This window comes from Rana temporaria, chromosome 4 (assembly GCF_905171775.1).
Source record: "Rana temporaria chromosome 4, aRanTem1.1, whole genome shotgun sequence".
Lineage (NCBI taxonomy): Eukaryota > Metazoa > Chordata > Amphibia > Anura > Ranidae > Rana > Rana temporaria.
This window is the reverse complement of record NC_053492.1, coordinates 113,371,334-113,397,304: the sequence shown is the minus strand read 5'-3', so window position 1 is coordinate 113,397,304 and position 25,971 is coordinate 113,371,334. Positions and strand designations below refer to the sequence as shown.

Genomic DNA, 25,971 nt, shown 5'->3' with positions numbered 1-25,971 from the left:
GGAGCTAATCCTGGCAGGGTACAAAATGGGGCGGAGCTAAGAGTGCAGCGTAGAGACGGAGGCGAGGCTAAGGGTTGAGTGTGCGGATAAGGGCGGAGCTGACTGTGGGCGTGTTCTTAGTTGGGTGCGGAAGTGTACGGCATGGGGGCGGAGCTACCAATGTAACAAACAGTGCAGAGGTAGATCTGAGCTCTGTTATAGCAAAACAAAGTCTCTGTATGTGTATGTGTGTGTGTGTGTGTGTGTAGATGAGGAATATACAAAGGGGACAGCCATTACTCCTTTACCCATATTTAATACTGACTCAACCTTTTCACTGCCAGAGCCACTTTTGTGTTTTTTTGCACACGATTAAAGAAATCATTTTATGCTTGAAGATTACATAAAACCCCCCAAACCCATGCAATTATCTTTATATGGGAGTGGAAGGGCTCAAAACATTTGTTTTCAAAGTGATTTTGAAGGTACAAATAATTATAATTTTTTTTACTAGTGATGGTGGCGATCTGTGATTTCTATCGGGACTGTGACATTATGGCGGACACTTTTGACACATTTTTGGGATCATTCACATTTATACAGCGATCAGTGCTATAAATATTCACTGATTACTGTATAAATGTGACTGTCAGGGAAGGGGTTAACACTAGGGGGCGAGAAAGGGGTTAAATGTGTTCCCTAGGAGTGATTCTTACTGTGGGGGGGAGGGGACTGACTGGGGGAGGTGACCGATCTGTGTCCCTATGTACAAGGGACACACCATCGGTCTCCTCTCCCTGACAGGACGTGGATCTCTGTGTTTACACACACAGATCCACGTCCTTGGCTGTGTAACGGGCAAACGCGGGTACCTGGCGGACATTGCGGCCGGCTGGCAACAAGCATCGGCACCTCGGTGACGCGGCGGGTGCGCGCGCGCCCCCCAGTGGCCGGAGGAGCCGAGGACGTCAATAGACATCCTCCCGGCATTGTAGAGCCACCTTGTGGCTGTCAAAGTTGTATGGCCAGGATGGGAAGTGGTTAAAGAAGATGAGGATGTGCGCTGCATTTCGACATTTCATCAATTTCATCAATTGCCGCGTCACACATGTTAATTCTAGATTACAAACAGCAGATTACAAGACCGAACTCTTCAGGATCATTCCTTGATTCCGATCATGCGTGTTTGTACTTTCGACTTTTGTGTGACAATTTCTGTACTGACAATCCGAAAATCAGACGTTGAGCTGTCGTTTGTCAAAAATTTACTAGTGTGCTCATCCAGCTTCTATCTTACGAAAGATGAAAATCGGATTTCGAAAGAAGCATACTAACGGTAAGAATTTCGGACGACAGGCTGTCGAACGACAATTCCCTTTCCAAAATGCGCATCATGTGATCATGTGTACGGGCCTTCAGGCTCAACCGTTCAGAAAATAATAATTACCCCAGAATCCATGGATGGAGGGTCTTGAAGGACAACTATTTACAATATGCATACATATATCATTTTATTGCATAAAAAAAGCATAAAAGGGTGATTATACTGCGCTGCTTAAAACCCACTAATTAATAAGACCAGCTGCTCACACTGCTAACAAAGACACATTAGCTGGAACAAACAGAAACAAAATTGTGTAGCGCTATGGCAAATTAATATCTATAATGGTAGTTCCTCATGGGAAAAATGGGAACATAAATAAAGTAACAAATGCAATAAAGAAGTTCTCGTGAAAGATAAAGTCCAATGGTTGTAAACACAAAGTCCATATATCTGTAGACACCACGTGCAAAATGAGGGAACTTGATTAGAATCCCATCGAGACAAATTGTGTAGTAAGTGATCACCGCCACCAATGGTAGTAAATGGAGGCTTACCGAAGATGGTGGACCTGAAATGACGTACGTCAATCAAGTCATAACAAGCTTCAAGTACCAGACAGGGTACACAAAGTAGCAATCACCAAGAAACTTGCTAGAAGTAATCAATCAGTGTATGATCATAAATGGATAACCTTGAATCTTTGCAGCTCAGCAAGGGGTTAAATAGTTGAAAGAAAATGGAAAGAGAAGGGCCACATAGTGTAAACCGGTATAAAACTGGGTATTTATTGTAAAAAGATAGCAAGTGCACTCACATGTATCTGGATAAAAACTCGCATATTCTATAGTATGAAGCGGCAGTGGAGGCGACCCGACGGCGTTTCGTGTTATTCACACATCATCTGGGCAAACCCAGATGATGTGTGAATAACACGAAACGCCGCCACTGCCGCCTCATACTATAGAATATGCAAGTTTTTATCCAGATACATGTGAGTGCACTTGCTATCTTTTTACAATAAATACCCAGTTTTATACCGGTTTACACTATGTGGCCCTTCTCTTTCCATTTTCTTTCAACTATTTAACCCCTTGCTGAGCTGCAAAGATTCAAGGTTATCCATTTATGATCATACACCGATTGATTACTTCTAGCAAGTTTCTTGGTGATTGCTACTTTGTGTACCCTATCTGGTACTTGAAGCTTGTTATGACTTGATTGACGTACGTCATTTCAGGTCCACCATCTTCGGTAAGCCTCCATTTACTACCATTGGTGGCGGTGATCACTTACTACACAATTTGTCTCGATGGGATTCTAATCAAGTTCCCTCATTTTGCACGTGGTGTCTACAGATATATGGACTTTGTGTTTACAACCATTGGACTTTATCTTTCACGAGAACTTCTTTATTGCATTTGTCACTTTATTTATGTTCCCATTTTTCCCATGAGGAACTACCATTATAGATATTAATTTGCCATAGCGCTACACAATTTTGTTTCCATAAAAAAAGCATACCCACTACCAAAAACCACAAGATAAAAAATAATTGGCCAATTATATTTTATCTGCTTTTTGGTATTGGGTATTTATATAAAATTATATATATATATATGAATATTGTACCTAGTTGGTGTTCAAGTCCCTCCATCCATGGATCTTGGGATAATTATTATTGTTAGTCAGAGGAGAAAGGCAAGGGTAGCCAGGCACAGAAGATCGAAAAGTATAGTACAATTGGTCCCTTGGGCCAAAATAATCATGATATCCCCAGAGACACTAGAGCAGGAATTGGCAAACTACGGCCCGGCGGACCTTTTAATCCGGCCCCCACGCGCAATCTCCTCGTGCCGCGATCGCCGCTAATTGAGGCTGCGGCTTTGCCGCCTATGCTTCGAGGGGGCTGGAGCGAGGCGAGCGCAGATAGGCTGCGGGTGCTCTGCCGCCTCTCGCCCCGGGGGATTGGGGAATTCCTCTGAGAGGGCGGTGCCACCTACGTCACTGCCACAGGGAGACACAGGAAAGGAGCTGGCCGGAGGCTGCAGATAACACGGCGGTCTCGTGATCACACAGCGTGCGAACAGCAGGATATGGTAAGAGAGGCCAAAAAGAATAATTTAAAATCACTGTGCCATCAATTGTCACCACTGTGCCATGCCAAATGCAGCCACTGTGCCATGCCATCAATTGTCACCACTGTGCCATGCCAAATGCAGCCACTGTGCCATGCCATCAAATGCAGCCACCGTGCCCATCAATTGTCACCACTGTGCCATCAATTGTCACCACTGTGCCATGCCAAATGCAGCCACTGTGCCATGCCATCAAACGCAGCCACTGTGCCATCAATTGTCACCACTGTGCCATGCCATCAAATGCAGCCACTGTGCCATCAATTGTAGTTTTGTAAAATAACTATTTTTATGCTTTTCTACCTTAAATTAATCTAAACATTTAATGTTACAAATGTAATTTATATTAATTCACACATACACATCGTCCATCTACTCTTGGTCCGGCCCCCGGGTCCAATATATGAACCCATTGCGGCCCTCGAGTCAAAAAGTTTGCCAACCCCTGCTCTAGAGTGTGGTGTGTCAGTCTGGCACACCATATCACTGATCTGTAGTGCCACCTTATCAGTGAAGGAGAAAACATACTTATTTACAAAATTTTATAAAGAACATTTTTTATTTTTTCAAAATTTTCTGTCTTTTATTATTTAATTAGCAAAAAATTAAAACCCCAGTGGTGAGCAAAACCACCAAAATAAAGCTCTATTTGTGGGAACAAAATGTTAAAAATGTATTTTAGGTACAGTGTTGTATGACCGCGCAATTGTTATTCAAAGTGCGACAGCGCTGAAAGTTGAAAATTGGTCTGGGCAGGAAGGGAGGAAAGTGCCCGGTATTGAAGTGGTTAAAGGAGTTAGAAATAAAGCATTCATGGACAGAGACGCGCTTGTTTTAGACAGAGCCGGAGGTTAGAGGAATTGAAATACAATTTTGTGGATTGTGGCTGCTGCCAGGGAAAGGAGTGGCAGGTATAGGGGTGAAAGTTAGATGATGGAGGGCCTGAATTACAGGAAATATCCACAGAAGTTAGGAGAAGCAGTAGGGTAAGCAAGGTAAGATAGAAACAAGGGCCCGGATTCACAGAGAGCGGGCGCACATTACGCCGCCGTATCGCAAATAATATACGCTACGCCGACACAGCGCAGAAAGGCAAGCATGGAATTCACAAAGCCAATACTGCCAAAACTGCGCTGGGTTTCGAAGGCTAAGTCGGCGTAGGTGGAAGTGGGTGTGAGCCATGCAAATGAGACGTGACCCCATGCAAATGATGGACGTTTAACGAACTGCGCATGCGTCGTGCCGTGGACGCATCCCCCTGCGCATGCTCACAACCACATCGGAACAACTGCCTAAGATACACCGGATCACTGCCTACGCCATGAACGTATCCTACGCCCAGCCAGACTCACGTCCAATGTAAACTACGTAAAAAATGCCGGCTTGTATTCCTTGGTGCAGACCTTTGCATGTCTGCTGCTGGGTTACACCTCCTTTATGGGGCTTAACTTTACGCCGGACGTACAACTTACGCGCACATCGCGTAGCCTGCGTCGGGCGCACTTACGTTCGTGAATCGCCGTATTTCCCTTATTTGCATTTTTTAATAGAAAATCAATGGGAGCGCCACATGTGTCCAGCCTAAATATGCGCCCACGCTACGCCGGTGTAGGCAAGTTACGTCGGCGGGATGAAGCCTATTTTTAGGCGTATCTTAGTTTGTGGGTCCGGCGCACAGATACAACAGCGCATATTTGCACTTGCGTCGACGTATCTTGAGATACGTCGACGCAAGTGCTTTGTGAATCCGGGCCAAGGTTGTCAGGTAAGATGGGAACAAGGTTGTCAGGCAAGATGTAAGATGTGAATCCGGGCCAAGGTTGTCAGGTAAGATGGGAACAAGGTTGTCAGGCAAGATGTAAGATGTGAATCCGGGCCAAGGTTGTCAGGTAAGATGGGAACAAGGTTATCAGGCAAGATGTCTATTACAGGCGCGGGGTCTGGTGGAGGCGGGGCTGTGTGAGCGAGCAGAGCGGAGGAAATTTCAATGTAAGTTCTAACAGCGGGCTATACCGCTCTGCGATCCGCGGCTCTCCTCTTCCAACGTGCTCTCTGCCATCGGGGCGATCGCTGGGAGAACAGCTCTCGATCAACCCCGCCTGCCGCGGGGCTCGCCCCCTCACTCCCAGGCAGCCCAGCCCCTCGCCAGACCTAATTTTCCACTCGCAAAATGCGAGTAGACGAGTGGAAAATTTGAGATATATATATATTATACACACACACATATATTTTCCCCTTTTTTATACGTTATCACATTCCCTCTGTTCTCAGCTGCATAAAATCTGGGGGAGAAGAAGCAACCGTACACTAATCTTCCCAGTGAAAGGCTGTGGGGTGGCTGAGTTCCCAGGGCAGCTAGAGAACTGACCACGCTATGTTCTCATGCTTAGTGTGGTCAGTTTTTAATAGAAAAGCAGAGGGAATGGCAGAAACCCCAGGAATTTGCATCAAACAAAGCAATACAAAGAGAACAGGATACTTTTTCATAACAGTATATGGTACATCAGGAATAAGAAATGATGGGTTTACATATGCTTCTTTGATCCAAAAAGCAAAGGAGGGTGGTGAGAACTTTTTTTTAAATAAAATCAAGTTTTACAGATATTTAGGAGCAGTGATGACCACAAGTCAAATTTGATAGAAAGAAGGCCAGTTTTCAGGTAAAGTGACACTAAGCCTAGGTTTACACTGATGCGGGTTAGAAATCGTGCAAATTCAGCTGAACTCGCATGATTTTAAACCGGCAATGCAGTCCGACTGCTGGGGGTGATTTGACAGATGTCTACTGAAATCACCCCCCAAAGTCGCCAAAAGTAGTGCAGGAACTACTTTTGGGAATCGGTACGGCGCTGCAAAGTCGGCGTCGCACCGTTTCGGACAGTTCCATTGCCGGCAATTGTCGCAGATTTGGTATGTGATTTCACATGTCAAATCGGATGCCAAATCGGCCCAATGTGAACGTGGGCTAAGCTCTGGTTTAAAAAATAAACACTGGGGTTGATTTACTAAAACTGGAGAGTGCAAAATCTGGTGCAGCTGTGCATAGAAACGAATCAGCTTCTAACTTCAGCTTGTTCAATTTGGCTGGGTTCACACTACTACACTACTTTCATCCTACGTTGCTCTGCTACATTGGTCCTACATTTATCCTACATTGGTCCTACATCCATCCTACTTTCATGAACAGGATACTACTTTGGTCCGACTTCAATTATATTCAATGGGCCTGAAGTAGGATCAATGTAGGACCAAAAGTAGTACAGGGAGCATTTTCAAAGTCGGACCGACTTGTGTAGGACGCTACAAGACGCTCTCATAGGGAAACATTGAACACAGAGCAAAGTAGGATGAAAGTAGTGTAGTAGTGTGAACCCAGCCTTAGAGTCGGTTCACACTGCAGCAGCAAGACTTCAGGGGCGACTCGGCAAGTCGTCCTGAAGACGACTTCAGAGGCGATTGGCAAAACGACTTCTGTATAGAAGTCAAAGCAGGTCGCCCCGAGCCGCCCCCGAAGTCGTACAAGAAACTTTTTCTAAGTCGGAGCGACTGCGTCGCTCCTATTAGAACGGTTCCATTGCATTCAATGGGACGCGACTCGTCAGGCGGCTGAGCGTGTCGACCCAGTGTGAACCAGGTCTTAATGCCGGGTACACACGATCCGATTATCGGACGATCATTTTTTTTTTTTGTATGCTAATCTCACGTCGAATCTGATGAGTTTACTAAAGTCACAAAATTTCTCTTACGGCAGAATAAAAAATCCGAAGTGATGTCACGTGTTGTAATGCATTTGTATTGCATTTTCAAACGACAGCTGTACTGATTAAATGAAAATCGTACGATCTGGCATCGTACAATTTTTTTTTACGTGCATGTCCGATGAAATAAAATCGGATGAACTGTCCTGATCGGCTCTCGGAAGCTCTGTACTAATGATCCGATTATCGTACGATCGTTTCAAAAGCGGCATTTTTCGTACAATTTTTTTATAAAAACTGAAAGCTGGTTGGTTTCTATGCAGAGTTGCACTATTTTTTGCACTCTCCAGTTTAAGTAAATCAACCCCAAATCTACAATTTATTTGGGTTTCTTATCATAAGACAACACTTGTATACATGGCATATTGCCTGGCACATGGTAAAAGACCAGACATGTCCCCTTGAGTTGTTTACTGCTAAGTTGTTTATTTCACAAAGCGCAAGCCTCCATTTTAGCTTGTTTGGACAAAATGGAGAATCCAGCCACATACTAACTATTACCATAATTAATATACTAACTTATTATTATGTATGTGCACTATTAATGTATACTATGATGTGCATTAGTAATCAATGTTGTCCCCTTACATCCCCACAGTATGCACCACTACAAGGTTTGGGAGCTCACGGAGTGCATTACTACTTGATTTTTTGCGATAAGGCACTGAGTTATTTTAACTGACAATTGCGCATCATGCAACACTGTACCCAAATGAAATGTACGTGCTTTTTTTTCCCTACAAATAGAGCTTTATTTTGTGGTATTTGATCACCACTGGGTTTTAATTTTTTTTGCACTATAAACAAAAAAAGACCAACAATTTTGAAACACAAAACCCAATATGTTTTACTTTCTGCTATAAAACATATCCAATAAAAAATGTAAAAAATCGAATTTCTTCAAAAATGTTGGCCATTAGGTATTCTGCTAGATATTTTTGGTAAAAAAAAAAAAAAAATGCAATACACGTATATCAATTTGGTTGGCGCAAAAGTATAGCGTTGACAAACTATGGGATATATACTGGAATTTTTTTTTTTTTTCATACTAGTAAAGGCGGTGATCAGCAACTTATAGTGGGACTGAGATATTAATTATGGTAATAGTTAGTATGTGGCTGGATTCTCCATTTTGCGGAGATATTGCGGCGGCCAGTCTGACACTTGTGCTAAAATATGCACTGTCACTGTACTAATGACACTGGCTGGGAAGGGGGTTACTATCAGGGGCGATCAAAGGGTTAAATGTGTGCCTAACCAGTCTTTGTGTGTACTGTGTGTGCTGTTTTTACTAAGGAATGTGATGGATTTTATTCCCTGCTTTTCAGGGACAGAAAATCCATCATATCACTGCTGAAAGAACAGAGCTCTGCCTTGTTTACATGTGCCCTTGACATGAATGAAGTGTCACTTTGTGTACTTCACATAAATACCTAGATTCAGAGACGCCGCCGCAACTTTAAGGCGGCGTATCGTATTTACGCTACGCCGCCTTAAGTCAGAGAGGCAAGTACTGTATTCACAAAGTACTTGCCTCCTAACTTACGGCGGCGTAGCGTAAATGCGGCCGGCGTAAGCGCGCCTAATTCAAATGAGGATGGGGGGCGTGTTTTATGTTAATTACTCGTGACCCAACGTGATTGACGTTTTTTACGAACGGCGCATGCGCCGTCCGTGTACATATCCCAGTGTGCATTGCTCCAAAGTACGCCACAAGAACGTATTGGTTTCGACGTGAACGTAAATTACGTCCAGCCCCATTCACGGACGACTTACGCAAACAACGTAAAATTTTCAAATTTTGACGCGGGAACGACGGCCATAGTTAACATTGACTACGCCTCCTAGGGGCAGCTTTATCTTTACGCAGCGTTTCTCTTACGGAAACGGCGTATCTTTACTGCGACAGGCGCACGTACGTTCGTGAATCGGCGTATCTAGTCTTTTACATATTCTACGCCGAACTCAACGGAAGCGCCAGTTAGCGGCCAGCCTAAAAATTACACTTTAAGATACAACGGCGTAGGAGACTTACGCCGCTCGTATCTTAACCTACTTTAAGCGTATCTGGTTTCCAGAATACGCTTAAATTAACACCGGCGTAGATTCAGAGTTACGACGGCGTATCTACTGATACGCCGGCGTAACTCGCACTGAATCTGCCTAAAAGATTACAAAAAAATCTGCTGCATGTCCCTGCAACCCCAAACTGCTCCAGTGTGGCGTGCAGGCAAGTGTGAATGGACCCAAAATGAACAAATACAGAATTATTTTTAACTAATGTTGATATTTTTTTAACAACGTTACTGGGTCCTCCCACACAATAGTGATCTGTATACATTTTGCACACTGTATGATTTTAAACTCGAATACCTCCATCACCTTCATGTACAGTACTGTGCAAACTTTTTAGACAGGTGTGAAGAAATGCTGTAAAGTAAGAAAGCTTTCAAACATTTATATTTTAATTGTTTATTTTTATCAATTTACAAAATGCAAAGTAAGGGAACAAGAAAAATCCAAATATTGGGGACTACCCTTTGGCTTCAAACCAGCATCAATTCTTATGCCGCGTACACACGACCGTTTTTAATGTTTTTCTCGACGTGATTCTTGTCAAGTCTGCCTTGCATACGCACGACCGTGAAAAAAAAAATGCTCGAGCAAAGCGTGGTGACCTACAACTTGTATGACGGCACCCTTTGGGCTGCTTTTGCTGAAAAACGGTCGTGTGTAGGCTTTAACGATGGGAAAAAAACGCGCATGCTCAGAAGCAAGTTATGAGACGGGAGCACTTGTTCTGGTAAAACTAGTGTTCGTAATGGAGATAGCACATTCGTCACGCTATAACAGACTGAAAAGCATGAATCGTCTCTCACCAAACTTTTACTAACACAAAATCAGCAAGGTCTCTCCCAGGCAAAGGTTTTGACAGGTACCTGCTCCCACTCCCGGGTGACTTTGCCAAAGTCATCTGGAAGTTCGGCCCTCCTCCTCCTTCCCCCACCGCCAGGTCATTCACAAAGAGCAGCAGGCTTCACTGCCGGTTTCCCTTACCTGAAATCGGCTCGGGTGAAGGCACCACTGGATTTGTGGAAAGGTAAGTGTCCTAATATTAAAACTCAAAAGCTATTTGTAGCTACTAACTTTCATTTTTTCTGGCGGAGCCTGGAGCTTCTCTTTAATTTACAGCATTTTTTCACACCTGCCTAAAACTTTTTCACAGTAGTGTATATATTGTAAATCAAAATATATGTGTAAGAGTGGATGTAAACCCAATTCATGAAATTTGAGCTGGGCACATATATTTGCAGTGTTTTGTTATCTCTCCTCAAAGAGCTAAGTCCCATAGCTCTCTCCTGAACCGTTCCTCTGTTATCAGCCTGATAACTCCTGACATTCTCGGACACATTAGATCAGGGGTGGCCTTTTAAGTCTAGGGGATGGTAAAACACACATAGCCTGACTCGGGAGCATATCCCCATGCCGGCCCCAAAGTAAGTGGTTTGGTATAGGGGCAGACACAGAAATAATAGCAATAGTATTGCACAGAGCAAGTAAGTATAACTTGTTCATTATTTTAATAAATACAAAAAATAGCTTTCCAAAACACTTTAAAAGTAAAAAAAAAAAGTTGCACAATAACAATTCAAAGCCAAACCCCATATTCTGTAAATACCCCCCCCATCCCTGTTCCACCAATTATACCTAAGACATTCAAAATATAGACTTTAGGTATGTGTTTGTTAGAAATTGGCTAGCACCAGGATAGCAGGATAGTACATGAACACTTGAATAGACAGCAAATGGAAAGAGACAAGGCAGGTTTTATCTTGCAATAAACATTAGAATGTATTGAGTGTAATATCTGAGAGATAATCGCTGTGAATATTGGTCAGCGGTTGGACAGTATGTAAGCAACTTGGTTAGGCCTCAGTGTAAGAGGGAGAGATGAGGCAAGTTTTATGTTAAAATAAACTGTTTATAACTATGTAGTGCATCCAACCGATACACGAGAATATGTAGCCCACCACACTGCAGCCCATAGTAATTTAGCACAGTATAGCAACTAACTCTTCCTACATAGACTGTTGGCCCTCCCTAAAATACTCCAGCGCACAATGACAAATGGCTTCCTCCAATCAACCCTTTTATAGTGAGGGGGCTGGCACATAACAAAGCCCCTATTATTGGCCCTTCTAAGCTAGCTCACCCAAGCTCAGTGACCAGGCAGTTCGTTATCACTACAAAGAAATCGGTACAACGCATTTCACTATTAATTCCATTGCTTCAAACCCATTGTAGTTATCCCTGCTTATCTTTATAGAGGTTCCTGTCACTTAGACTGGCCATACACGGTTCGAATCACTACCGAATCAGAGGAACCTGAAGAGATTTGAACCGTTAATGGGCAGGCTGAATGTACCGAGTTGATCGATCAACTCGGGTGCAACCAGACTGCCAGATTCTCTTGCGATTATCGCTAGTGGCTGCTATAGTCACTAGCTTTAATCATTGGCTTCTCCCGCCCCCACCGGGAGCACACAATTGCTCGCCAGGAGGGATTCCTCTGTCGGCACTGTCTGTGTTGATGGGGGAATCTTGCAAATTTCTTTTATTTTTTGCGCTATAAACATAAAAAGACAGAAAAATTTGAAAAAAAAACACAATATTTTTTACTTTTTGTTATAATAATATCCCATTTAAAAAAAAAAAAAAAAAAATTCCCTCGGTTTAGGCCGATACGTATTCTTCTACATATTTTTGTTAAAGCGTATTCTGATTGGTTTGCGCAAAAGTTATAGCGCCTACAAAATAGGGGATAGATTCATGATTTTTTTTTTTTTTACTAGTTATGGCGGCGATCTGCGTTTTTTTTTTTTTTTTGTCAGGCCTGCGATATTGCGGCAGGCGTATCGGACACTTTTGACACAATTTTGGGACCATTCACATTTATACAGCGATCAGTGCTATAAAAATGCACTAATTACTGTATAAATGTGACTGGCAGTGAAGGTGTAAACACTAGGGGGTGAGGAAGGGGTTAAATGTGTATCCTGGGTGTTTTCTAACTGTGTGGGGGGAGGGGACTGACTGGGGGAGGTGACCGATGCCATGTCCCTATGTACAAGGGACACAGATCGGTCTCCTCTCTCCCTGACAGGACATGGAGCTCTGTGTTTACACACAGAGCTCCACGTCCCTGCTGTCACCGCCGATCGCGGGTACCTGGTGGACATCGCAGCCGCCAGGCACACGCATCCGCTTCCCAGCGATGCGCCGGGCATGTTGTTTTCCCGCTGCACGCCCCCAGCGGCGCGCACGGGGAATGTAAACAAGAGGACGTCCAAAGACGTCCACTCGGCACTTGAGAGCCGCGCTGTGGACGTCTTTCCAGCGCGGATCCCAAGTGGTTAAAACAACCGATCAAATGATGTTTATTCTCTAATTTTAACACTTAAAGTTTATTGAGGTAAAGGTGGCAGCATACAGACATTCAGACCACCATCCAAACATGGCGAATCAGACACTCAATACATAAAGAAAACAACAAAAAATATAGAGCAAGCATAAAGTCCCAGAGAGGTCCAAGGTTTCATCCTTCTCCAATTAGCAAACAGATAAGAAAAAAGAAAGAAAGATAAGAAGATAAGCAGATATGAGCCACACACAAGCGTGCAGTGCAGAAGGTCCCCTCTTATGATGGAAAAAGATCTCAAGCGATGGAAGTGGCATATCACTAAAAAGCTGTAGACCCCATAAAAATAATCAGTGGGCCCCATAATGTGTCATATTGATCTTGAGTGTCATATAAGCAGACTGTCCGGTTTTCCTTCTGCGTAAGATAACATCATTCTTGTACCCAGTCCTTAAAGGGGTTGTAAAGGCTCGTGTTTTTTCACCTTAATGCATCCTATGCAATAAGGTGAATAAACACCTCACTGTCATGGGCCCCCCAGCCCCCCGTTTTACTTACCTGAACCCGTTCACCTGCCATGCGCTTCCCCTGACGTCCTTTTCTCCACTGAGTCTGTCAGTTGATTGGACAGATTGATAGCAGCACAGCCATTGGCTCCCGCTGCTGTCAATCACATCCAGTGACACGGCCGCCAGGGGGCGGGACCGAGTCATACACTTGGTGACTATGGACGCCATCTGTATAAACAGGAGTGTGCCCTGCAAGCTAACCCCCTCGGAAAAGAGCTTCCTGGAGCGGATTAGCTTTAGTGGGAAGGAGCCAAAACAGCCGCCGTGGGACCCCAGAACAGGAGGATCAGGGCCACTCTGTGCAAAACGAACTGCACAGTGGAGGTAAGTATAACATGTGTGTTATTTAAAAAAATAAAATAAAACACGATACGATTGTTGGCCAACCGAGCGTCTGATTTTTGTCAAAAGGGCGTGTGCCAGGATCTTGTCTTGCATACTAACATTACACAATTTTCGGGCCACAAACACGAACATAGTGACGTACTACGAGGAATTTCCGCTCTTGAGTGCCACCCTTTGGACCCCTTCTGCTAATTTTGTGTTTTGGTGAGCATTGATTCCGAGCGTGTTTGTACTTTTGACTTTTGTGTGACGGATTTGTGTACTGACCATTAGAAAATGTGATGTCCAACCGCTGTCGGCTGAACATTTACTCGCCTGTCATTCAAAATTTGTTGGCCAAAAGTTGGAAAACAATTGTCAAAAGGAGCGTACTAACAGTAAGATTTAAGGACAACAGTCTGTCAACAGACAACCCCCTGCCAACAATCGGATCGTGTGCACGAGACTTAAGAGCCAGATAACATGGACAACACTGCACCATATATCATTTGTATATATTTGATATTTATTTTAACACAATATTGAGCATGCAAGTTAACGCTGGTAATCTCCTAATCATTCAAATAGAAAAAACTTTTTGGGGACGATGGTACCATGTTATTCTATTGTTTCCTGCATATAATTATACAGGGGTTGATTTACTTAAACTGAAGAGTGAAAAATCTGGTACAGCTCTGCAAAGAAACCAATCAGCTTCCAGGTTTGAGGCTAGCCACTTCCAGACCTTAGGTGTTTTTCAGATTTGGTGTTTGTAAGACTAAAACAGTTTTTTTTCTGCTAGAAAATTACTTAAAACCCCCAAACATTATATATTTTTTTTCTAACACCCTAGAGAATAAAATAGTGGTCATTGCAATACTTTTTGTCACACCGTATTTGCGCAGCGGTCTTTCAAGCGCACTTTTTTTGGAAAAAATTCACTTTTTTGAAATAAAAAATAAGACAACAATAAATTTGGCCCAATTTTTTTACATATTGTGAAAGATAATGTTACGCCGAGTAAAATGATACCCAACATGTCACACTTAAAAATTGCGCCCGCTCGTGGTATGGCGTCAAACTTTTACCCTTAAAAATCTTGATAGGCGACATTTAAAAAATTCTATAGGTTGCATTTTTTGAGCTACAGAGTAGCTCTAGGGCTAGAATTATTGCTCTCGCTCTAACGATCGCGGCGAAACCTCACTTGTGTGATTTGAACACCGTTTTCATATGCGGGCGCTACTCACGTATGCGTTCGCTTCTGCGCGCAAGCTCGTCGGGACGGGGCGCTTTAAAAAAATTTTTTTTTGTTTTCTTATTTATTTTTATTTATTGTATTACTTTTTACACTGAAAAAAATAAAAATAAAAATTTGATCACTTTTATTCCTATTATAAGGAATGAAAACATCCCTTATAATAGAAAAAAGCATGACAGGTCCTCTTAAATATGAGATCTGGGGTCAAAAAGACCTCACATTTCATAATTAGACTAAAATGCAAGAAAAAAAAATGAAACTGTAATTTTTTCAAATGACAAAAAAAAAATGTTTCTTTAAGAGGCTGGGCGGGACTGACGTTTTGACGTCACTTCCGCCCAGCAGAGCTATGGGGACGGGCGAAGGAGATTTTTCCTTCAGTCTCGTCCCCAGTCACCAGCCGAACGGTCCCGATCGCCTCCGCCGCTACCGACGGCTCCGGTAAGCGGCGGAGGGTGCGGGAGAGCGGCGGGAGGGGGGGCCCTCTCCCGCCACCGATAACGGCGATCTCGTGGCGAATCCGCCGCGGAGACCACCGTTATCGTGTACCGGACCGCGCACACTAAAGATCGATACCTCGGTTGTGGCAGCAGCTGCTGCCGTAACCGAGATATCAATCTTTAAAAATAGGACGTACATCGTCGTGCGCAGGTCTGGAAGTGGCTAGGTTTACACTGCTGCGAATTCATAATCGCGGTAAAATCGCGATTTTGCGGCTGTGATTTTGCCGCGATTTCGGCCGTGATTTAAGAGACATCTGTGCAGGTTTCTGCACAGATGTCTGTAAATCGCGACCCGAAATCGCAAAAAGTAGTACAGGAACTACTTTTTGAAATCGGTGCAGCGCCGTAGATGCGGCGTCGCATCGATTAGGACGGTGCAAATGCCGCTGATTTAAAATGCGATTTGACATGTGAAATCGCATCTCAAATCGTTCCAAATCGTACCCAGTGTGAACCCGGGCTTATTGTCAAAGCTCAATGGAACAAGCTGAGATTAGAAGCTGATTGGCTACCATGCACAGCTGCACCATATTTTGCATTCTCCAGTTTAGTAAATCAACCCCCATAGTCTTTTAAAAAACAAATCTGTTTGCTAAATCTCTCTCTATTGGATTGCTGTTTATTTTCACCAATTTCATTAACATGACACTGAAAATCTCCACCTATGTGGAGATATACAAATGTCTTCTTTAAACATTGTTCATTCCATTGTGTTGAGGCAGCTTTGTAATTAAACTGGCTTACCTGGTTGTGACTCTTTTTCCTTTCAAGGTTATTTTCAGATGGTGGAAAATCTCTCTCCGAAATGAATTTCGTGAAGCAAGACCTGGAGAACTTAAAGAGTCTCATGAGGACTTTGTGGATGATTCATCTCTGCAAGGTAAGTAGTTGCCCTTCCTAAGTAACATAACACCCGCATACATTAAAGGGGTATAGTATACCACGGGTGAAGCAGTAATGGTGCGCAGTATTCATTAGCAAAAAGTCACATCTTTAGGCCCATACACACGATCAGACTTTTTGACAACAACGGTCCGACTTACGGGTTTTATCGGACAATCCGACGGTGTGTATGCTCCATAGACAATTGTTTTCGTTTTTTCAATGGACAAATGTTTGCTGCGCATGCTACCAAACTTTCCGGCAACAAATGTCCGATGGAGGATAATCCGATCGTGTGTGCACAAGTCCATCGGACTAAAGTCCAAAGTACAAACACGAATGCTCTGAACCAATGCTAAAGATCAGACAGCAATAGCAGAAGTTGCCCAAAGGGTGGCGGTAAAGAGATGAAAAACTACGTGATTTGGTGAATGTTGGCTAAAAAAGTTCTGCCGTGTGTATGCAGAACAAATTCATGGCCAATGCCCCTTCGGACTAAAATCCACGGAAAAGTTTGTTTGAAGTCCGATCGTGTGTATGAGGCTTAAGATGCAGGTTTCCCCGCATCCAGTTCGCACAGCAGGATGCTGTGACTGGCTCTCTATAGACCGGTTCACATATCTCCGCAGCGGCTCTGGTGCGATTTGCACAGGAGCCCTGTGCATGTTTTGGGCCGTTTCAGGTCCGAATTTAGCCAATAATTTGGGCTGAAATCCAACCTAAAAAGGGTGAATGAGGATGCACCAGACTCCTGCTGTAAACCACTATGTGCTGATACTAATAGTTAATTTTCTGCTGATGAAAAAAATGTGAGAGCGGCCAGGAGCACTGGCAGGGCACCCGAGAAGAGGAGGATCAGGGCTGCTCTACATATTTTTACCCCCCCCCCCCCCTCAATTTCCTTGACCAGTACTGATCTCTCTCCCCCTTCATATTTCCTCCAGTAGGACCTCTCCCTCACCTCAAAATCCCCCTCCCAATAGAGTGGTATACTCCCTAACCAAACTTCAGATTGGTGCAATGCTCTGTGAGTAGAAGTCCTCCCCTCGGTTGTGTCATGCCACACGGCACATCAGAGTCAAGCAGGATCCTTCCTCAGTTCTGTACTGTACCACAGGGAAATGAGGCATCCTCAATGAGCATTGCTAGCACAGGGCACATGCCACACATCTCTTGCGGGGTGCCCCAAGTCTAACGCTGTGACTGCCTGACTTTGTTTTTTTTTTCATTTCAGTGCTGCAGTGAAACTTGCAAAAAAAGATGGACAGTCACAGCGTTGTACCTGGGGCAACCCGCAAGAGATGTGCGGCATGTTCCCTGGGTGTCTGATGCTAGCTTATTGAGAGACAAATGGAGTCATGGATATAGGATCTAAAAAGGGCCAGATTGCTTACATTTGGATCATCAGATTCCCATGTATTAAGTACAAACGCCTAGACCAGGCATCCCTAAATGGCGGACAGCGGCCTGGTTCCGGCCCCAGTAACCATCCTACGCGGACCGCAGCCTTGCCAAATAGTTGGCAGGCACGCACGGGTCTGTCCCTTCAATAAGATCGTTCCACTGCCCCCTCCCCACACTGCCTGTCTTATTCACACAAGACGTGAAGCCCTGCCGCTCTGGACAAAGGTCGTGACTTTTTAAGTTAAGAAGTGGGTGATTGATAGCTATGCAGCGGGGCTATGTCCAAGGAATCTATCACCCACCTTTAACATGAAAAGTCCCACCCGTTGTCCAGGGCTGTTGTGCTTTCCGTCTCGTGTGAATAAGGTAGGGGTCTGTGGGGAGGGGGGGCTGTGCTGTTATGAAAAGGACAGGAGTCTACTATTGAGGGGTCTGCGATGGTTCAGTCTGGGTCAGTCTGCAATGGGTCAGTCTGGGTCAGTCTGCAATGGGTCAGTCTGGGTCATTCTGCGATGGGTCAGTCTGCGATGGGTCATTCTGCGATGGGTCATTCTGCGATGGGTCAGTCTGCGATGGGTCAGTCTGCGATGGGTCAGTCTGCGATGGGTCAGTCTGGGTCATTCTGCGAAGGGTCAGTCTGGGTCATTCTGCGAAGGGTCAGTCTGCGATGGGTCAGTCTGGGTCAGTCTGCGATGGGTCAGTCTGGGTCATTCTGCGATGGGTCAGTCTGCAATGGGTCAGTCTGGGTCATTCTGCGAAGGGTCAGTCTGCGATGGGTCAGTCTGGGTCATTCTGCGAAGGGTCAGTCTGCGATGGGTCAGTCTGGGTCATTCTGCGAAGGGTCAGTCTGGGTCAGTCTGCGATGGGTCAGTCTGCGATGGGTCATTCTGTGATGGGTCAGTCTGCAATGGGTCAGTCTGGGTCATTCTGCGAAGGGTCAGTCTGCGATGGGTCAGTCTGGGTCATTCTGCGAAGGGTCAGTCTGCGATGGGTCAGTCTGGGTCATTCTGCGAAGGGTCAGTCTGGGTCAGTCTGCGATGGGTCAGTCTGCGATGGGTCATTCTGTGATGGGTCAGTCTGCAATGGGTCAGTCTGCAATGGGTCAGTCTGCAATGGGTCAGTCTGGGTCATTCTGCAATGGGTCAGTCTGCGATGGGTCAGTCTGATGTGCACGGAATGCTGCGATCTGGCACCAATATGACACTCGACCTCTGCTGGAAGAATTTTTTTTCTGACTGGACCCCTATGAATTTTAAATCCGTACCGGTACCCCTGCCCTAGACCTTTGAAAAGCTTTTGATGGGTAGACATGGAGCACAGCACATGACTATTCCAAAGACTCATGCTTTATCTTCTTCCAGAGCAGCACTTGCAGAAGGTTGCTAAGAAACACAAGTGAACAGCAAACTCCTTCATTTAAAACTTCCAAGTGGATACAAAAAAAATCAGACTAGAGAACTGTCCTAAACATTTTTCATTGTTCATGTCTTGTGTTTTTTTTTTGCTTCAATTTAGTCCTGCGTGGCAAGGGAAGCAATGACTTCCTTATGTTAGACTTCACTCCCCATCATTCTTCCCCTATCTGGCTCCACCTCACTCTGATTTTGCTAACAGCAAACCCAAACACTCTGTATCAAAAGCTCTCTGTCTGTCTGACATACACGACTCTGTGCTCCAATCTACTGTAACTTTGAATGCTACTGTTTTCCAAGGAACTTTGCCAAAATACCTCCCTTCCTCTGTTGAACAAATTATAGCGCCGCTCCTCATCCAGGCTGTATAAATATAGTTCTGTGTTTCACCTTTATCAGACATAATTCAGGATTAACTTAATTGTTACTGCACGTTACCTGGTTTAAATCCTATTAAAATAGTTTAGGATTTAATTTTGTACCCTGGAATTTGAGCGTTTGAATCTTACTGGAAAGTGAAATATTTGGTATTACTGTTCTGATAAATCAGCCCAATGTACAGAAAGGATTGGCAGAACTTCAATCTGCCCAGTGCTTCTGACCCCCCCTATCAGTATCACACAGGTGTACCCAACTTCAGGCAAAAACCAAAGTAGACTTCACCTGATACTCCACCTGTTGGCTTAAAGGAGAAGTACAGCCAAATCTCATTTGGCTGTACTTCTGTGGATCACAGGAGTGCAGTCCATTCTGCACTCCTGTTTGACCTGTTTTCAGCAGACAGCAGGCTGAAGCCCGTTGTCGGCTGACGTCACAGAGCTAGTCCATACTGGGAAAAGATCGTGATCATATGGTCGAGTTTCACCCTGATGTCTGTGCTGGCACCCTGTTCAGCCTCTCAGCAAGCTGCTGAGAGCCTGAGCCAACCGCTCCTGTCCCCTCTACAGCCCAATGCGGGGGGTGCAGAGCAGAAAGACGGTGACTGACAGCCACCAGCCCTTGTTCATGGAGCACTGAGAACTGAGCAATCAGCGGTCTTTGATCGTTCAGTTCTCAGTCTTAGAGCCTGTGTTGTGACAAGAAAGGTCCCCCGTCGAATAATGCCCGCCCTGTACTGCACAGGTGCAGCGCTTGAGCAATCCGAAGCACTACGGAGCCGCCAAAAGTCTGTTTGTTATTTTATTTTTTTATATAAAAAATGTTCCTTTACAATCACTTTAAGGTGTAAAACCTTCCACTGTCTGTGACACAACTCTTGATCCAGTGCCGTCCCCGCTGGCAACCCTACTCTGCTCTCTTCCTGCACTCACAGGCTTCACTGGGAGCAGCGAGAGACATTGCCAAAACACAGGTGCCTAGGAGAGATGACAAAAATGTCCAGTGTGCATGAGGCCAAAACAGTCCTGCTTGCTACAGTTTAGCTATGCATGCCGTTGAAAAGAAAATGAAGTACCAGCCTTCTGGGAAATTCACATTTAAAGGAGCAGTAGGGACAAGCCCTTTTGGACCTACTTCTGTTGGTCACAGGAGTGTAGTTACAGTATCTCACAAAAGTAAGTACACCCTTCAAATTTTTATAAATATTTTATTATATCTAGTCATGTGACAACATTGAAGAAATTACACTTTGCTACAATGTAAAGTAGTGAGTGTACTGCTTGTATAACTGTACATTTTCTGTCCCCTTAAAATAACTCAACACACAGGTTTTAATGTCTAAACCGCTGGCAACAAAAGTGAGTACACCCCTAAGTGAAAATGTCCAAATTGGGCCCAATTAGCCATTTTCTCTCCCCGGTGTCATGTGACTCGTTAGTGTTACAATGACTCAGGTGTGATTGGGGAGCAGGTGTGTTAAATTTGGTGTTATCGCTCTCACTCTCTCATACTGGTTACTGGAAGTTCAACATGGCACCTCATGGCAAAGAACTCTCTGAGGATATGAAAAAAAGAATTGTTGCTCTACATAAAGATGGCCTAGGCTATAAGAAGATTGCCAAGACCCTGAAACTGAGCTGCAGCACAATGGCCAAGATCATACAGCGGTTTAACAGGACAGGTTCCACTCAGAACAGGCCTCACCATGGTCGACCAAAAAAGTTGAGTGCACATGCTCCGCATCATATGCAGAGGTTGTCTTTGGGAAATAGACGTATGAGTGCTGCCAGCATTGCTGCAGAGGTTGAAGGGCTGGGGGTCAGCCTGTCAGTGCTGGCACTGGGGAGCTACAGTTCATTGAGGGAACAATGAATGCCAACATGTACTGTGACATACTGAAGCAGAGCATGATCCCCTCCTTTCAGAGACTGGGCTGCAGGGCAGTATTCCAACATAACCACCCCAAACACACCTCTAAGATGACCACTGCCTTGCTAAAGAAGCTGAGGGTAAAGGTGATAGACTGGCCAAGTATGTCTCCAGACCTAAACCCCATTGAGCATCTGTGGGGCATCCTCAAATGGAAGGCGGAGGAGCGCAAGGTCTCTAACATCCACCAGCTCTGTGATGTCGTCGTGGAGGACTGGAAGAGGACCCCAGTGGCAACCTGTAAAGCTCTGGTGAACTCCATGCCCAAGAGAGTTAAGGCAGTGCTGGAAATAATGATGCACACACAAATTATTAACACTTTGGGTCCAATTTGGACATTTTCACTTAGGGGTGTACTCACTTTTGGTGCCAGCGGTTTAGACATTAATGGCTGTGTGTTGAGTTATTTTGAGGGGACAGCAAATTGACACTGTTTTACAAGCTGTACAGTGTTGTCACATGAAAAGATATAATAAAATATTTTCAAAAAATGGGAGAGGTGTACTCACTTTTGTGAGATACTGTAGTTCTGGACTCCTGAGATCCAGATTTGATGTCACTCAGCCAGTCCAGCCTTTAAAGAGATCCCGTCTTCAATGTCGGGATTCACCCAGATACCTGACTGGCAGCTCGCTCAACCTCTTGGTGTACCGATGAGAGCCTTTGATATTGGTGTACCGATGAGAGCTGCCTTCGCCCCCTACACTGCCCAGTGCTTCAGTGACTACCGGAAGAGCAGAGAGCTAGTGACTTATAGTCACCGTCTTTCTGCTCGCTGAAGACCGAGAACTGAGCGATCAGCATCTTATCCAGGGCTCAAGTCCTGCGGGAACGCGTGGGAACGGCATCCCTGCACTTTTTTCACAGCAGGAACGCAGTTCCCTTTGCAGGACTAGAGCAGCCGATCCGCCCGAGCCAATTCTTCACTAAGCGGCAATGCCTAGCTCGAGTCACTGTCAGGGGCAGGTGAACCTTAGTAATCCTTTGTTACTGGCCGCTTCCTGTATATGGATTCATCAGTGTGCGGGTATTCCGTCACTTCCTCGATGCCGCAATGTCTCCTGGGAGCTTTTGTCATTGTTCCCAGGAGACATTGCGGAGGTCTGCCGCGAGTTATCGCGGGATTTAGAAAGAACTTGCTTAAAGTTCTAAATCCCGCGATAACTCGCGGCAGTTCTCCGCAATGTCTCCTGGGAACAATGACAAAAGCTCCCAGGAGACATTGCGGCATCGAGGAAATGAAGGAATTACCCGCACACTACCCAATGAATCCATATACAGGAAGCGGGCAGTAACATAAAGGATTACTAAGGTACAGTGGATCGAAAAAGAAACAAAAAAACATGCGGTTTAGTAATTATGCATATGAGCGTATCTTTTTTTTTTTTTTTTTGTGGGGGAGTGGATCTTGGGTGGGAGTTCCCACACTTTTTTTTCCCAGGACTTGACCCCTGGTTGTCATGAATATGCATCATGTCTGTTTGCCTACCTGATCTCCATGTGTTCATTAGAGGCAGATCCTGTTCTGGTTTCCCTTCTTATCACTTCCTCTTCCTGTATGGCTCCACCCTAGTCCATCCCAGGAAGCCTATATTAACCTTTGCTCTACAGGTCTGCAGTGCTGTTCAACAGTGTTTCAATGCTCAGTTCCTGTCTGCAGTGTATTGCTAGTTCCTGGTTGCAGAGTGCTACGATCATCTTCCGTGTACCGTTTTGGCTTGTCCCCGACTTCCCTGTCTGCCTGTGCTCCTGACTATTTGCTTGTTCCATGGTTATCCTTGTCTGCCTGTTGCCCTGACCTCGGCCTGTCCATCACCACTGTTTGTTCTGCTGGCTGCTTCCCCCTTCTCCCTGCGGAGTGTGACCTGAGGAATCCCGGGAACGCGACCTGGACCCAGTTGCGGCCAAGACCATCCCTACCACCAAGGGCTCTGGTGAATACAAAACTGGGTCTTAGACTCCGCGCCCTGGGTGATCTTGGGTTACGCTTCCTCCCTGCCAGCAGTAGTCGGCTATAGGGTTCACTTCCCTGCGGTGCATCCCTGACCCCTACAGGGTGCACTTGTCACCTGGCCACTGGTCTTATCGCTCAACCCTGGTTCACACTGATGTGATGCAGGAAACGTGCGTTTCCCACATTGCAATCGCACTGCATCCATGCCATCTGCTGCGGGTGTCAATGTTAGATTAATGACATTCTTAAAAATGGTCTTGCACCATTTTGGTACAGATGCAGATGGTACAGATGCGCCTTGAGCCATACAAAATGTATGACTCAAATTGCACCGCACAGAAATCGCATGTGATGTGCACAGGAATGTGGTGCGATTCCTGTGCGAATCACATGAGGTGTCCTGCAATGCAAAAGTGTGAACCCAGGCTTTGTTCTCAGTCTTATGGGCCGTACACACGACCGAACATGTCTGCTGAAACTGGTCCGCGGACCAGTTTCAGCAGACATGTTCGGTCGTGTGTAGGCCCGAGCGGGCAGGATTCCAGCAAACATTTGCCCGCCGGGCCTTTTTCCAGCGGGCAAATATTTCTGGACTTGTTTTAAAACAGCCCGCTGAAATCCTGCCCACTCGGACATGTTCAGTCGTCTGTACAGACCTACCGTACATGTCCGAGCGCCCGCCATCCCTCGCATGCGTCGAATGACTTCGACGCATGCGTGGAAGCATTGAACTGGCAGGGCCGCCCACGTCGCCGCGTCATCGTCGCGGCGACGGCGCGGACACGCCCCGTGTATTGTTTATGCGCGGATTTCTGTAGGATGGTGAGTACAGCCACCATACAGAAATCCCCGGGCAGACATGTACGGTGAAAACGGTCCGCCGGACCGGTTTCATCGTACATGTATGCTCGTCTGTACGCGGCCTTAGAGGGACGGGACATATGCAGAATTGGACTGAGGGACAACAGGCTGGTTGTACCCAAGTGGATTGATGGATCGACTTGGGCACAATCCGTCTGCTTATACATAGATCGAAACTTGGCCGGTCTCTGATGAACCATGCAAATTTCAATACCATGTATGGCCAGATTTACACTTTAGATGCAGAAGACGTAGTAGGCCTTAATGCAGAGTCTTTTTCAGGGACTACTAAGCAGAAAGTGCAAAGTGCATGTGAAACGAGCATATATGGCTCCTGCTTGTACATTTATGATAAAGCAATTAAAAATGTTCTAAACTGACATAAGCTTGACAAAACTGACAGCAGATTACTGTAAGACCACTTTCACACTGGGGAATTTTTCAGGCGCTTTTGGGCTAAAAATAGCACCTCAAAAACGCCCCCTGCAGTCTCAGTGTGAAAGCCCGAGGGCTTTCACACTGAGGGGATGCGCTGGCAGGACGTTAAAAAAACTCTCGCAAGCAGCATCTTTGGAGCGGTGTTATACACCGTTCCTTCCCATTGAAATGAATGGGTGCTTTGCGGGTGGTTTTAACCCTTTTTCGGCCACTAGTGGGGGTTAAAAGCGCCCTGCTAGCGGCTGAATAGCTCCACAAAAACGTTAATAAAACGTTGCTAAAAATAGCGCCGTTTTACCGCCGACGTCGCCCCGCCCCAGTGTATAATGGATCTAAATGTACTGGAAACTTTGTTCTAAATAGACACCTCATTAGAAGGGCTGAAGTGATTATCTTTCCTGGAGAAAATACTGCTCATGTTTCTTTTTAGTGCTGCTCACATGCATGAAGGAATATATATATTTATTGATCAGATTTCTGCAGAAAAGGGTGTTCAGATTCTCAGGGATTATATGATCTAAGGTCCAGTTCACACTGTAAGGGTGCAGACTGGCGCTGATTGACTTTAGGCAGTCCCAGTGTGTTTGTTCGGGTGGCCCCCCGTTGAGAGAGATTTCAGCACAGGAATAGTAAAGACAGGAATCATTCTCTGACTTTACTGATAATATTAAGACAATTATATGCATTACAAAAAGGGGAGGGGACGAAATACATTAATTTGGGTAAGCAATAAAGAAATATTATGTTGGCAATATGTGATTGGTTAATACAAATACTACGTGTTCTGTAAAGATAAGTTATTATGGCTTACTCGTTAAAAAAAGACTTCTATTCATTAAAAAGGCTTAGTAAGTGAAAAACAACAGCTGCATAATATAATTGAAAAAGGAGGAAAGTACAAGATAGGGAAAATATAGATAAAAAATATAATACAGTTCTAGCAATTAATAAGGAATGTCTCACATGTAATAGACTATATAAAAACAACACCTGTGAGAACAATAACAAAAAGGAAAGATACATTTCTAGCAATTAATAAGGAATGTTTCGCATGTATAATCTTTTGTTCAGAGATAAAAACTACAAGAAATTTTGTATGTGAGGCCTTTTAGAATTCTACTAAAATGAGTGAAATAACATTCACTCTGAAACTCTAATGCCGCGTACACACCATCACTTTATGTGATGAAAAAAAACGACATTTTCTGTGAAGTAAAAAACAACGTTTTTGAAACTTCAATTTTCAAAGACGAAGTTGCCTACACACCATCGTTTTTTCACAATGCTCTAGCAAAGCGAGGTTACGTTCACCACGTTTTTCCATTGAAGCTCGCTTCATAACTAGCTTCTGGGCATGCGCGGGTGTAAAAACGTCGTTTTAAACGTCGTTTTTTGCTACACACGGTCAATTTCTGTGAAGTAAAAAACGATGTTTTGAAAA

At 44.8% G+C, this 25,971-nt stretch overlaps 1 protein-coding gene across 1 annotated transcript in view; it reads left to right on the top strand.

The window, feature by feature from the left end:
• The window catches only part of FBXO36 (F-box protein 36), a 71,401-nt gene that overhangs the window by 494 nt on the left and 44,936 nt on the right, over positions 1–25,971 (top strand). Inside the window, exon 2 of the mRNA XM_040348826.1 lies at positions 16,044–16,152. Coding sequence (XP_040204760.1) covers positions 16,044–16,152 — 109 coding nt within the window. The remainder of the gene's footprint in view (positions 1–16,043; positions 16,153–25,971) is intronic.